The sequence below is a fragment of the Epinephelus moara genome, chromosome 16 (assembly GCF_006386435.1).
Source record: "Epinephelus moara isolate mb chromosome 16, YSFRI_EMoa_1.0, whole genome shotgun sequence".
In the NCBI taxonomy this organism is placed as follows: Eukaryota; Metazoa; Chordata; class Actinopteri; order Perciformes; family Serranidae; genus Epinephelus; species Epinephelus moara.
Genome location: NC_065521.1, coordinates 30,888,322 through 30,901,023, shown reverse-complemented (window position 1 = coordinate 30,901,023; position 12,702 = coordinate 30,888,322). Strand labels below are relative to the sequence as shown.

At 40.2% G+C, this 12,702-nt stretch overlaps 1 protein-coding gene across 1 annotated transcript; it reads left to right on the top strand.

Annotated features, from left to right (window-relative positions):
- The first annotated feature begins 4 nt into the window (after positions 1–4).
- Positions 5–11,013, top strand: abtb1 (ankyrin repeat and BTB (POZ) domain containing 1). Its single transcript, XM_050063885.1, has 12 exons — positions 5–203; positions 981–1,043; positions 1,921–1,976; positions 2,172–2,316; positions 2,525–2,684; positions 3,569–3,614; positions 5,495–5,611; positions 5,818–5,930; positions 7,260–7,358; positions 7,491–7,658; positions 8,864–9,064; positions 9,806–11,013. Exons 1-12 carry the CDS (start codon positions 148–150, stop codon positions 10,010–10,012), a joined length of 1,431 nt encoding a protein of 476 aa, XP_049919842.1. The 5' UTR covers positions 5–147; the 3' UTR covers positions 10,013–11,013.
- Positions 11,014–12,702: the final 1,689 nt, after the last annotated feature.

Genomic DNA, 12,702 nt, shown 5'->3' with positions numbered 1-12,702 from the left:
CAACAACTAAGCAAGAAGGTGTGTCGGCCAGCCAACTTCCTCAGCGTCGACCGAGCAAATTGCAAAGCCAGACCACATCATCGCTCACCTGTCCGGTAGACAGGCCGTCTCAATGCATTACAGAGGACCGAGAACATCGCGGGGATCATGGATGTGTCCGATTTGTTTAGCAGTTGCAAAAAGGGCGACATTTGTAGAGTCAGGTAACCAACGGCTCAGCTGACGTTTTGGCTTGCTTGTCACTACCTGTGTGGCGTTATGGCTGCAGTTATGTTGAGTTTCCATCATAAAACAGCAGTTTTAATTTACTGGGCCTGCTCTGAGTGGATATATCGCAGCGAAACTCAAAGCTAACTGCACTGTTTGCAAACAAATAGGAGGTAAACACGTCAGGCTGGGTTGCTAACATTAGCTTTGATGACCCAGCTTGTAACTTAAGCTAACGTTTGTAGGTCAGCTCCTCAGTTTCCAGATGCAACGTAGGTAAGATCCTATAAGGGGTGCTTACCAGCTCAGTATTTGGAGAATTTACTTCCTGCTGTCAGCTATACATCTTAGTTTTGGAGTAATGCAAGACACGTCCTCTGCTTTGGGACAGACAGGTGTGTCCTGCAGATTACTAAGAAAGCAGTAATTAGTCAAGACAAGCCAACACAGGAAGTTTCTAAACTATGCAGCTTACTGAGACAATACATTTATCCAGCACTGTGGAAAACATGATCTGTCATGTCAGTTTAACACAGCAGTGTTTGCATGAATGTAATCTGTAGATAGAAACCTATTTTTTGCCATGGTGCTGATTAAAGCAGGTCAAAATCAAAGAGGGTTTGTAATATGTATGCCGCTGTGTAAACAATGCATCTTGCATTTTGCTCCTGTTTAACTTTCATTGAACATGTCTGACGTTTTGTATGCACTGAAGTCAGCGGCTCAGCTTATGACAAGTTGTGACTCACTCATTTCTCTTTTCTCCTTCACAGATACCTCGTTGAACAAAGAGACGTGGAACTCAATGTAAGGGATAAATGGGACAGCACCCCTTTGTAAGTACTTGTCCGGCCATAGGCGTAGATTTCAGGGTGGGGGGTGCAGGGGACACGCCACCCTCAATATTAAGAGCTGGCTAGCCCACTCAGTGTAAAAGTCCATAGCACAAGCAGGGAATCCAAAAATGCATCTGACTCTGACTGTAGTTAAAAATCCTTTATATACATGGATAACCAATGTGTTTGCTTCATCAGGGTGTGTGAATGCTTGTCAACAACATCCTTGCCTTGGTCATTGGTTAAAAAGAACATGTGGCTTGGTGTCTGTGACATCTTGAGTATTGTAAACCCACTCAGCAACTCACCAGACTGAGACCAAAGTCACTGATAATGAAGAGAAACTAAGGAGTGCTGCACTGGGTTAAGGGTCTGTGTAGTTAGCTGTAAAAAAAAAAAATCAGGTGCTCTTCAAGGATGGGGCAAAGAGTCACTTAGTGATAGAAAACAACAATGGGCCAGCTCACTCAGTGTAAAAGTCCATAGTATAGGTAGGCAGTCCAAAAAAATGCATCCGAGGCACTCTGACTGTAATTAAAAATCCTTTATTAATACAGGAATAACCAACACTTCATCATGGTGTCAATGTTAGAATGAGTATTTGTCATGCACATGTGCAGAAGACTTCTATTTTCACAAAATTTAAGGCATTTACGCCTTAAATTCACACAGAAAAAGCACAAATTGGTGCATAATATTTAACAGAACAAAGGAAATGAAGTGTTTGGTGCTCAAAATTTTCTGGCGAAGGACCCCAAAACCACCGTTTCATATGTGTCTCCATATGTGTTATTGAAACAAAACGTATGCCCTTGTCTTTGGCTAACTCAATATCATCATCTTAACAACTAAAAATGTGAATGTTCTTGTTTTTCAGGTATTATGCCTGCCTTTGTGGTCATGAGGAGCTGGTCCAGTACCTGTTGGCTAGTGGTAAGGCTGTTTTCTAAGTAAGGCAAACATCATTTTCAACCATGTAGAGCCCTTTGCAACCTTACAGAAAGGTGCTGTGTAAATAAAGTTAGAGTTATTATAAAAAAAAGCGATAGTGTGATGTCATGTTGAGCTTTATAATCACACTGAAATGTTCTGTAGTATAATGATTTATGTTCTTTGCTTTGCTTTCAGGTGCCAAGTGTGAAGCCAACACGTTTGATGGCGAGCGGTGTGTGTACGGCTCTCTGAATGATTCAGTTCGCCGCCTGCTCAAAGACTATAAGTGCATCAGTGTCCGTGCCATGCAGCGGGATGATTTTAACTACTTCCTGCACTCGTAAGTTGGCCATCCATGTAAATTATCTTATCCCTTTACAGAGCAGTGTATTCTTCTCAGCTGGTTTAGTAGCTTACAGTAAAAAACAAACAGGAAACAGAGGAGAATAAACTGCAAAGCGCAGAACAGTAGCTTCACAGTCTGTGTGTAAACCTGCCCCACCTGCATGCCTCTGTTTAATCCCAAGGTTTGTGTGTTTTTACTGTAGGTTACTGGAGCAGGGTCAGCACAGTGATGTGAAGTTCCTCGTTCATGGACAAATATTCACGGCTCACAGATGTGTCCTCAGTGCACGCTCAGAGTACTTCACTGATATGTTTGAGACCAAGTGGAAAGGGAAGACCTTGATCACCCTCAAACATCCTTTGGTAGATAAAAATATATATTCTGGTTGATTTACTCTGTTACTGCATGTTGCTGGCTTTGTTTTTAAAACCCTGATTCCAAAAAAGTCGCGATGTTGTGTGTGTAAAACATATATATAAACAGCATGCAATGATCTGCAAATCATTCTTAACCCATATTCAACTGAATACAGTACAAAGTGAGATATTTAATGTTCAAACTGATAAAAGTAATTGTTTTTCATACATACACACTCATTCTGATTTTGATGGCTGCAACATGCTCCAAAAACGTAGATATGGGCATGTTTATCAATGAGTTGCATCACCTTTTCTTTTAACAACATTCAGTTAACATTTTGTTGAAGTTTTGAAAGTGAAATTTCTTTCTCAAGCTTCACAAGCAGCCCCCCAAAACCTTAAAGATTTAAAGATTGTGTGGGGAAGAATGGGCCAAAATCCCATCTGAACACTGTAAGAGATCAGTTTCACCATACAGGAAGTGTCTTGAAGTTACCATTGCAAACAAAGACATCTCCAAATAATAAATACATTTAAGTTGGCGTGCTCAAAACTTTTTCACGGTGTCATTTCACTTAACTGCACACGATTTTTATGAATGGAAATGTTACAATTTCTTTATCAGCGTAGTTTTATTGAGATAATACCTCTAGCTGCATTGGAAATATGTTTAATGGAAAAAATTTGCCATGTTGAACACTTTCTTCTTGCACTGTATGTTAAAAGGAATGTGCAAATCATTGCATTTTGTTTTAATTTACATTTTACACAGCGTTCCAACTTGTTTGGAATTGGGGTTGTTGATGGTTGTGTCTTAAATGCAGCTGTACAGGCATATTGTGTCCACATATCTACACTTGTATGAATAAAAGCCATTTTAATTTCAGATCAACCCTGCAGCTTTTGGAGCCATCCTGCAATATTCATACACAGGTGGGTGTGTATTACGGCTGCACATATTCAGGATTATAATTGGTGTCATTTTGAAGACTTTTTTTTTCAATGTGTCAGTAACAATTAGATTAATCATTCCTAATGAAAAAATATTTTAATGACATCTATACAAATCTTTTAAATTTGAATTTTGTATCTGAACATTATCAACTGAAATAAATGACCCAAAAACTTAATCAGAGAACCAGAAAGTAAATAATCAGCGTATATTTCTGATTTGATTTGCCAAATAACCTGCATATCACTTTTGCTTTTGGTATCATGATATTCATCAGCATCAGTCATGATATTTTGGAAGCACATGACTTAAACCTTAAAGGGAACACTACCTAAAAAAAGAATTCCAATCTGTTATTTCTAATGCCTAAAAAACTTCAGTAAATATCTGTGAACATGAGCCGCTTTTTCTCAAAGCCAACAACAGGAGAAGTAAGCCTCAAACTTAGAGCATACTTATCTGTGTACGGTAAGCAAAAAATTAAAAATAGCCACGCTGTCTGTTCTCAGAACATGTTTTATTGTCTGTACTGAGGGTACGTACAGAGTTTGGCAAGCGAGCGGTTATGTATGCAGCTCCTTACATGTGGAATCTTCTGCAGAAGGACTTAAAGTTACACTCTTTGGTTCTTCTCGGCTGTTTCAAAGCACTGTTGCAGGATTTTTGTGCACAATCTTCTATATGTCAGTGTCACAGTGTGTCTTAGCCGCTCTTTGTAATCACATGTAGTTGTCGTTTTTGTGTTTTTTATGGTTCATTTCTAGTATATATTAACATACTTTTTGGCTTTTCTTTGTAGTAATCTTATTTTGTGTTTTCTATTGCTTGTTTTAGAGTTTAACATTTGTATTCTGTTTTTGTTTAGTTCTATGTTGTCTTATGTTGCTGCCGGTCATGGCAAGGACACTCTTGAAAAAGAGATTTTTAATCTCAAGAGGTTTCCTGGTTAAATAAAGGTTATATAAATAAACTGATTCATTAATTTAGGATGTGTATAAAGTCTGAGTCTGAGTCTGAGCTTTATTCTGTTGTAGTGTTTTCAGTCCCGAAACAGAAAATGTTCCCATATCCTCTGACCATTCCCCTGGGTGCTCTCAGTGTCAGCTATAACATCTTTCCCAATTCATTGTCAGTGGAGCAGCCCCAGACTTTATACCCTATGACATCACAAATTTGAGTTAGTGCTCTAGTTTTCCGATATGGGTGAGAGTTCATGCTCACAATTTGTTTTGGACTGTCTTAAACCATAGTAATAACATGTCTGAATTTTGAAAAAAGGGCATAGTCCCTGTAATTTCACTGAATGTTTGCTTCAGGGCACATTTTAAGTGTGTTTAAACAATAGCGAGGGGCCCATATTAACACTGAAACAGGTTTTTCTGCTGTAATTGATCCCTCTGTTCATACTGGCCCTTAAGAGAGCCCCTCTGAACATGTAAGTGTAGTGTAGGTGAAGTTAGTTTCGGTGAAGGGGGACAAAATCCACAGTCCTTGTTCTGTGAAACACTATGTGAAGTTTGTTTGAAGCTAATGTGCGGCTTCTGATTGAGACAAATCAAGTGGGTATCTTCCACAGTTACAGTCAATGAGTTTGTTACAGTCCCCCTACTGCAGCCCAACAAGGAAACACTGTCCAGGACATGCAAAGAGGGAAATGTGCTTTAAAAGATTAATAGAACTCAGACTGGTTATGACAGGTTGGATATTAACTTCAATTGAAGTTTAGAATACATGTATATTAAATGTAATGACATACAAACCGCCATGCTCATACTGGTCTCCTGTATGTGTAGTTCTGAGTCTAAATGGAGGCAAAGAGTCCAACGCTTTTCCTCATTTCTTTGTTTGTTTAACGTTACAGGACGAATGGATATTGACATAAGCCTCGTGGAGGACTGCAGGCGACTTGCTAAACAGTGCAAAATGGATGATCTGATCGAGGAGCTTGAGAATAAGTGCAAACAAGTGTATGAGTTTGGTAAGACAGTACTTTTGGTTCACTTTCACACTGCTAATACATGCATGTGTTTTAGCGGTGAGATACAAGTAGCTGGTCGGGTCTAAAAATACCAGTGCATATTTTAACCGCAGTGTCTCATGAAACACTTGACTCTTGCATTGACTTTTTTACCACTCGAGTGATGTCCGTCTTGTCTCTTTTTTCTTTCTGTCATTACACTGAAGTGTCCAACAAGCCAGGAATCTGTGTGAAGGTTCTCAGCCTGGAGCCTCACAGCTGTCAACTTCAGGAGAACATGGCTCAGTTAGCAGACTGCGCACTTCCCATTGAACTAAGAGTAAGGACATGATGGCAAGAAAACACTATGGGGCCTATTTGAATGATCTATAGCACATGGTTTAGAGCAGTGGTTCCCAACTGGTGGATCCCAGTCCAAAAGTGGGTTGTGGGTCTATTCTGAATGGACCGCAGGTGACTCACAAACAAGTCAAGTTTGTAAAAAACACACTTGATGTTTGAAGTACAGTGAATTTCAAATGCTAGCTTTTATTTTGAAGGGTCATTTCCTGTTTTAGAGTGAGTGAATAACAGACAGCTTCTCAACAGAGACAGCAAACTAGCTCGACAACATGGTCAAACACAAGTATGATGCTGAATATATATAACTTTGTAGACCCTACACTAATGATTAAGGAGAAATCTGGACCCCGTGGCTGGACCAGTCGGGAACCACTGGTCTAAAGTGCATGACGCAAGTGGGTTTAGGGTATGTCCAGCTCTACTTCTGCTAGTTAAACAGGACATAATCTGGGTGCAAAGTAAGGCGCAAGAGGCAAAGGAGTTGTATTTAGTCCTTTAATTATTCATTGGTGTGTTTTGGGCGTACAATGAATTCAACCAGTCAGAGTTTCATCTTTTAATGCCTGCATCTGTGCCCCATGCTCCGCTATTTGCATAGCAAATTCAGCAAAGAGGAGAAGCGAGTGACTGTCTGCTGAGAGTGATGCAGTAAGAGCAGTCATGTGAACGCAGCAAAACTAAAAACTGTTGTAGTAAACATGACAGAGGAAACAGAACTAAACTTGTAGCTCCTGATATTATCAGTGAAGTGAGGTTGCTCCTCGTGTGTAGATGCGCACAGTGTCTCTTTTCATGGAGAGTCAAACAGCAGCTCTGTAGCTCTTCCCTGCTTTCTGCTATGTTCACATTTTAGAGGATCTAATAAATATTTTCCTCATCAACAATGTATTATTTCACCCACCTGTGTGCGTCCCTGTGTGTGTACGTGTGTTGTGAACCTGCCTACGTAGGCACATCTTACTATCTGAACAAAGCACCTTTTAAAAAGCAGGAAAATACTTCACCATTCTGACTTTAGACCAGTTTTTGTTGGTAACTAGCACAGTCACTTTCTGCTGCTTCAAAATAGCACTATGCCAACAATGCGCCTGACCACACCTCATTTTAAGACCTACACGCCCATGGGTACACAGATAGGTGCAAGTACATTTGTTATTCACACTGGCCTTGAAAATGACAACTGCATCAGTCTGAAACTAGAAATGACAGATGCATTTGCGCCCCGTGTAGGATAGAGCCCTGTAGCTGCCTGCTGCAATTCAATAAGCCTATTTTGACTTTGTTTTTTCCTATTGATTCTCCCCAGGTTGGATTTGGTGAACTTCCCTTTAACAGAGTCGACCGCTTCCCCACTTATCCCGACATCTGCTTTAGAGTGGATGGTTTTGACTTCTTGTGTCATAAGGTACGAACTACGAAGCTCACACAGCATTACTCAGTCACATTAAAGACCCCCAAATCCTGTTCAAATGAGTATCAAAGTTTAAGTGTGTGTGTGTGTGTGTGTGTGTGTGTGTGTGTGTGTGTGTGTCTCCAGGCGTTTTTCTGCGGACGTAGTGATTATTTTAAAGCCTTGCTGGAGGACCACTTCAGTGAGGGAGAGCAGCTGCAGTCCCAGCCCAGCACGCCAGTGATTACTTTACACAACATTTCCCATGAGATATTCATCCACGTCATGTATTACATCTACACTGACGACACAGAGGTTGGTGCACAGTTTCTGTCTGTCGATGCAAACTTGTCATTCAGTGAGAAAATTGCAAATGCCTGGTTTGTCAGTCTGCCAGCTGAGGAGTCATAAGAAAAGACGCTGAAACACAAGCTTCACCTTTAGTGACTAATTTGTTGCTGAAAAACCAGTTTCCTACTGTGAGGCGTGAGCTGATAAAAAAAGATTAACAAGCATGTGGGAGGGGTGTCATGATTATACAGTTTAGCTGTTGATTTTTTTAAATAATTAAGGGAACACTTAATCATCACACTATAACACCAAGTCAGTTAAACTTCAGGGATATCAATCTGTCCATTTAGGAAGCACAAGTGATTGTGAATCAGTTTCACCTGCTTTGGTGCAAACACAGCAGGTGCAATGGAGAGGCAAAAGCAAGAGAACTTGGTTCTTCTGGCATGGCTCCACAGTGAGCGGAGAATCTGAAAAAGCAGAACGTTCTCCACGGGTTCATTTCATAGGGGGAAAACTACATCAAAACATCTGTGTACAAACTCTCACACAACTCCTGCAGTATGATCCAAGTCTCATTTATCCAGTCGTACGCTCAGGACCTCCCAAATTCATCACCCAGTTCAAACACATGAGTACATGCACGCTCAAGTACCTTGTTTTGGCACATGTACGAGTTTGAACTCTGCTCAAGTGGAGCTCATACACAACTCAGGGAGCGGTACTTGAAGGTGAAAGTGTTTTATATTGTAAAGGTTTAGCGAAAATGCATGTGTTTGGGAAGTATCAGAGTTTTAACAGATGTTTTGATGTAGTTTTAGTCTCCGTTTACTTAAATTCATGAAAATTGTTCATCTTTTTGGGTTCCCTGTTCACCATGGAATCATGAGGAAAACAGTTTTCCTCACAAATTCAAGGTAACAAGCAGTGAGTAACTTATAAAGCAGCTATAATCAATGTTTTTACATTAACAATGGATGAAGTGACTAACATGTAAAAGGGCGTCGCTCGCCCTCCAGTAAACTTAGTTATTGTGTGTCTTCACATGTTCACACCCTGACATGTTTGCATCCTTGACCTGTGTAACATACTAAATATATAAACTCTATATTGGGTCAGAACATCCACTAAAAAGTATGATTACATTTTCGTGTTCTTTAAAAAATATGACTTGATGCTCATCATTATCTGAAAGCTGACTAGATTGGTTTTTTCTTTCTTATGTCTAGCTGATAACAGATATCGTGTTTGACGTGCTGTGTGTGGCTGACATGTATCTGCTGCCGGGGCTGAAGCGTATTTGTGGCAAGGCGCTCGCGAAAACCATATGCGAGGACAACGTTATTTACATGTGGAAGATGGCAAAGCTTTTCCATCTGTCTCGGCTGGAGGATCACTGCACCCAGTTCATGGCCAAGATCATCGAGCGGGTGGGTGTCTGTGTCTCTGTGTTGACAGTGGAGGGGGCCTTTGTTTTGGCTGGATAACATGAGAGTGTGCGGGATGTTACAGCTGGTGACACTTCATGTCTGCATGTTGAATATGAAGCTGGACTGAGCAGGCCTATATTGTGGCTGAGGATGAAGACTGGGAGCAGAGGGGAAGTTAATGCTCTGGGTAAGAATAGCTCAGCATGTAATACCCCCACATTTTGTTGTATTTGTAGAGAATAAAACAAGCAAGATTTAATGTATAAATTGGGGAGCTTCAGAGGGGCTGGTAGACAGATTTTTTTCACCTTTTGACAGAGCCAAGCCAGCTGTTTTCTCCTGTTTCCAGTCTTTATGCTAAGCTAACCACGTCCCAGCTCTTGCTTCATATTTAGCAGCAGACATGAGAGTTGTATCTTCCCATGTAACTCTTGGCAAGGAAGTGGTATTTCCCAAAATGCCACAGTATTTGTTTAAAGTGTTCCCAGAAAAGCAAATGGCTTTTAAACATACTGGAAGAACTTGACTGCCCCTTAGTCTGTCATCATCATTATACCAAAAGTCAAAGCAAAGACAGGCCTCTGAGGTCATGTAATTATACTTCTTGTTGTGCCTGTAGCTAAATCCCCAGTTTTGGCATTTAACACCTTTGAGTTGAGGTTAATGTTATGGATGTTCTGGTCAGTTTCGCCCTCAGGATTAATTCACACTTGTGTTCCTGTCTAACCTGTCTGTCGCCAGCTGGTGGAGCAGCCCGAGTTTGCAGAGATCATCAAAGAGGATGCTGCGTCGTTGGAGGAGCGACACGAGACCGATTCCGTCCCAGTGGTGGACGAAATCCGTTACCACATCGCCAGCAACGTGCAGACGTACAGCGCGATCGAGGAGGCCAATCAGAAACTGTATGCCTTGGAGGAGCTGCTCGTCAGCATCAATATCAACTGCTGAGGGGTCGGCAGGATTGGGGTTTGCGGCTGCAGCTGCCGCGGAGTTTGAAGTTTTTAAGGTGGATGCTTTGGGACGGTGGTAGTGCAAAACATCTGTAGTAGTGAGAGAAAACATATGGGTCTGTATGTTAGTGGGTTTTATTTTATTTACAGTATATTGTACAGAATATATATTTTCAAGGATTTTCTGATGCATTTTCAGAGAAAGCTCTTAAAAGTTTCTTTGAGTGAGACACATTATAAGATACTTGGTAAAAAGTACTGCGAGATGGGTTTTGGGGAAACTGTGTATGATATATTTACAACAGAATTTCTTTCAATTGCACATGCATGGATTTATTTTAGGCATCCTTTGTAGCTGCTGGAATTTAGACGACTTCCTAGACATTAATCTCTTTTAAAATGTACTTTTGCCTCAACAAAGTTCAGCACCAGCCCTTATGTCGAACTCCATGAAATTATTTTTTTATGCCAAACGAGTGCACGTAATGCATTGACACCCACTTGGGTAAAAAGGCAAACAGTGCGGTATGTTCACTTTGTTCATTTAATATTTTTACCTCTAACTCCTCATTTTATTCATGAAGAATGTAGCCTTATGATGTATTTCATGCGTAGAAGCATGCAACATTTATTTTGGACTTGACCCAATTTGGCAGCTGAACTTCACCACACTATTCAACCTGTGACATTCCTCCATTGTGACATTTACTTTTCTTACACTTATCCCCCTCTTACATGTTCCTCGACTTTGTTTGAACCTGAAATGGTAAAAATTTAATTTCCTGCTGCCTTGCATGACAGCAAACCTCTTTTGCCCAGCGTGTGCACAAGAAAATAAAGCTGTTACTAAACTGTTTGCATGTAAAATCCACAGAGGAATATTTGAAGATTTGTTTTCTTAATGTCTATATTCATTTCTGAGTCTCACCCAGCTATTAATATAATAGATGAATAACTACTCTTGTTTTTGGCAATTAAATGTGGTATTGCAAGCACAAGTAGTGTTTTATTCCGCATGTGTGTCATTATGACTTTATAAAATTGAATTGGTTTTACTTTTCAATTCATAGTGAAATTACCATGGCTGTACGGATGGCACTGTCACCACCAGATATCTCATAAACTATTAGATGGATTGTTCTGAAATTTCTTGCAGACAAGTAACTTTAATGCCTCTCACTGATGATGATGATGATGATCTGTAATCATACTGATGATCCTTTGACTTTTCATCTAGCGCCATCATCTGGTCAAAATACAATTTTGTCCAACTCTTTGGTTTATAAACAAATATCTGCTGAATAAATGACATTGGTAAGAATCAATTTAGTTTAACTCCCCCTATTCAGCTTTCATAATATACATTTAATGAATAGTTTAAACACACTAGAATGTAGTTAAACAGATAGAAGGCCTTTAAGGTGTTTATTAATGTAGAATATTTGTCAACAGTTTCTCATATGAAGACATTTTATACTTTTAAAAATTCCACTATATACATAAGTCATTTATCATCTGTTTATACACCACCCTCCACTCCTGTAGCTATAGCTGTCTACAGAAGAAGGAGGTAGGCTGTTGTTGAGAAATACACAAACATCTGCACGCATTAGTGTGAAAGGGACAGTTCACCCCCAAATCGAAAGTGCATATATTTCCTCTTACCGGTAGTGCCATTTATCAGTCTAGATCAGGGGTCTGCAACCTTTGCCATTAAAAGAGCCATTTTTGACCAAGAATAATTGGAAAAAACCTGTATGGAGCCGCAAAACATGTTTGAGCCTTATAATCAAGGTAAATAGCCTATTAAGTCTAAATTAGCGTATACTTATGGTCTAAATAAGCATTTGTTAATATGTTTTACCACAAGGTGGACACTGTGCAGGGCACTATTTATGATTATTTGGTACTTAAATTTTGCAGAGCTGGCAGTGAGAGCAAACAAATCTGTCCACGCACTACTACATTCTCTATTTTATTCAATTTACTTTTTGGGATTTGGCATCCATAGCTAACCAGCCACTGCTATCGAGGTTCAGCAACATTTGGATTCATAGAATGAATTTCCATAGAATTCTTTTCTCAAAGGCTCAAGGAGCCACTGGACAGGGGCTAAAGAGCCACATGTGGCTCCGGAGCCACAGGTTGCCTACCCCTGGTCTAGATTGTTTCGGTGTGAGTTGCAGAGTGTTGGAGATATCGGCCGCAGAGATGTCTGCCTTCTCTCAAATATAATGGAACTAGATGCCACTCTGCTTGTGGTGCTCTATATCTGCTGATTGTATCACCACACAGAAGGAGGCGTACATCTACTGCTAGCTCACCTAGCACCACTGAGCAAGCTGACATTACATCTTGCATTGTCACAAGCACGAGCCTCTAGTTCATGAGTAGATGCACATGCCCTTCTGCTTGGTGACAGGGTTGGCAGGTGTATTGTGATACAGGGCTGTGGATTATCTTGAGTAATCGGGTCATGACTTCTTGACAGAGACATTGCTGTTGAGTTTTTCAAATATATTTTTTTGGCACTTTGAGCACCACAAGCAGAGTGCCACATAGCTCCAGCGAAGACAGATATCTCTATGGCCGACATCTCTGACAGTCTGCAACTCACACCAAAATATCTAGACTAACAAATAGCACTACAGATTTTTTTCCATTATTTTAAACTTCATATTAACAATT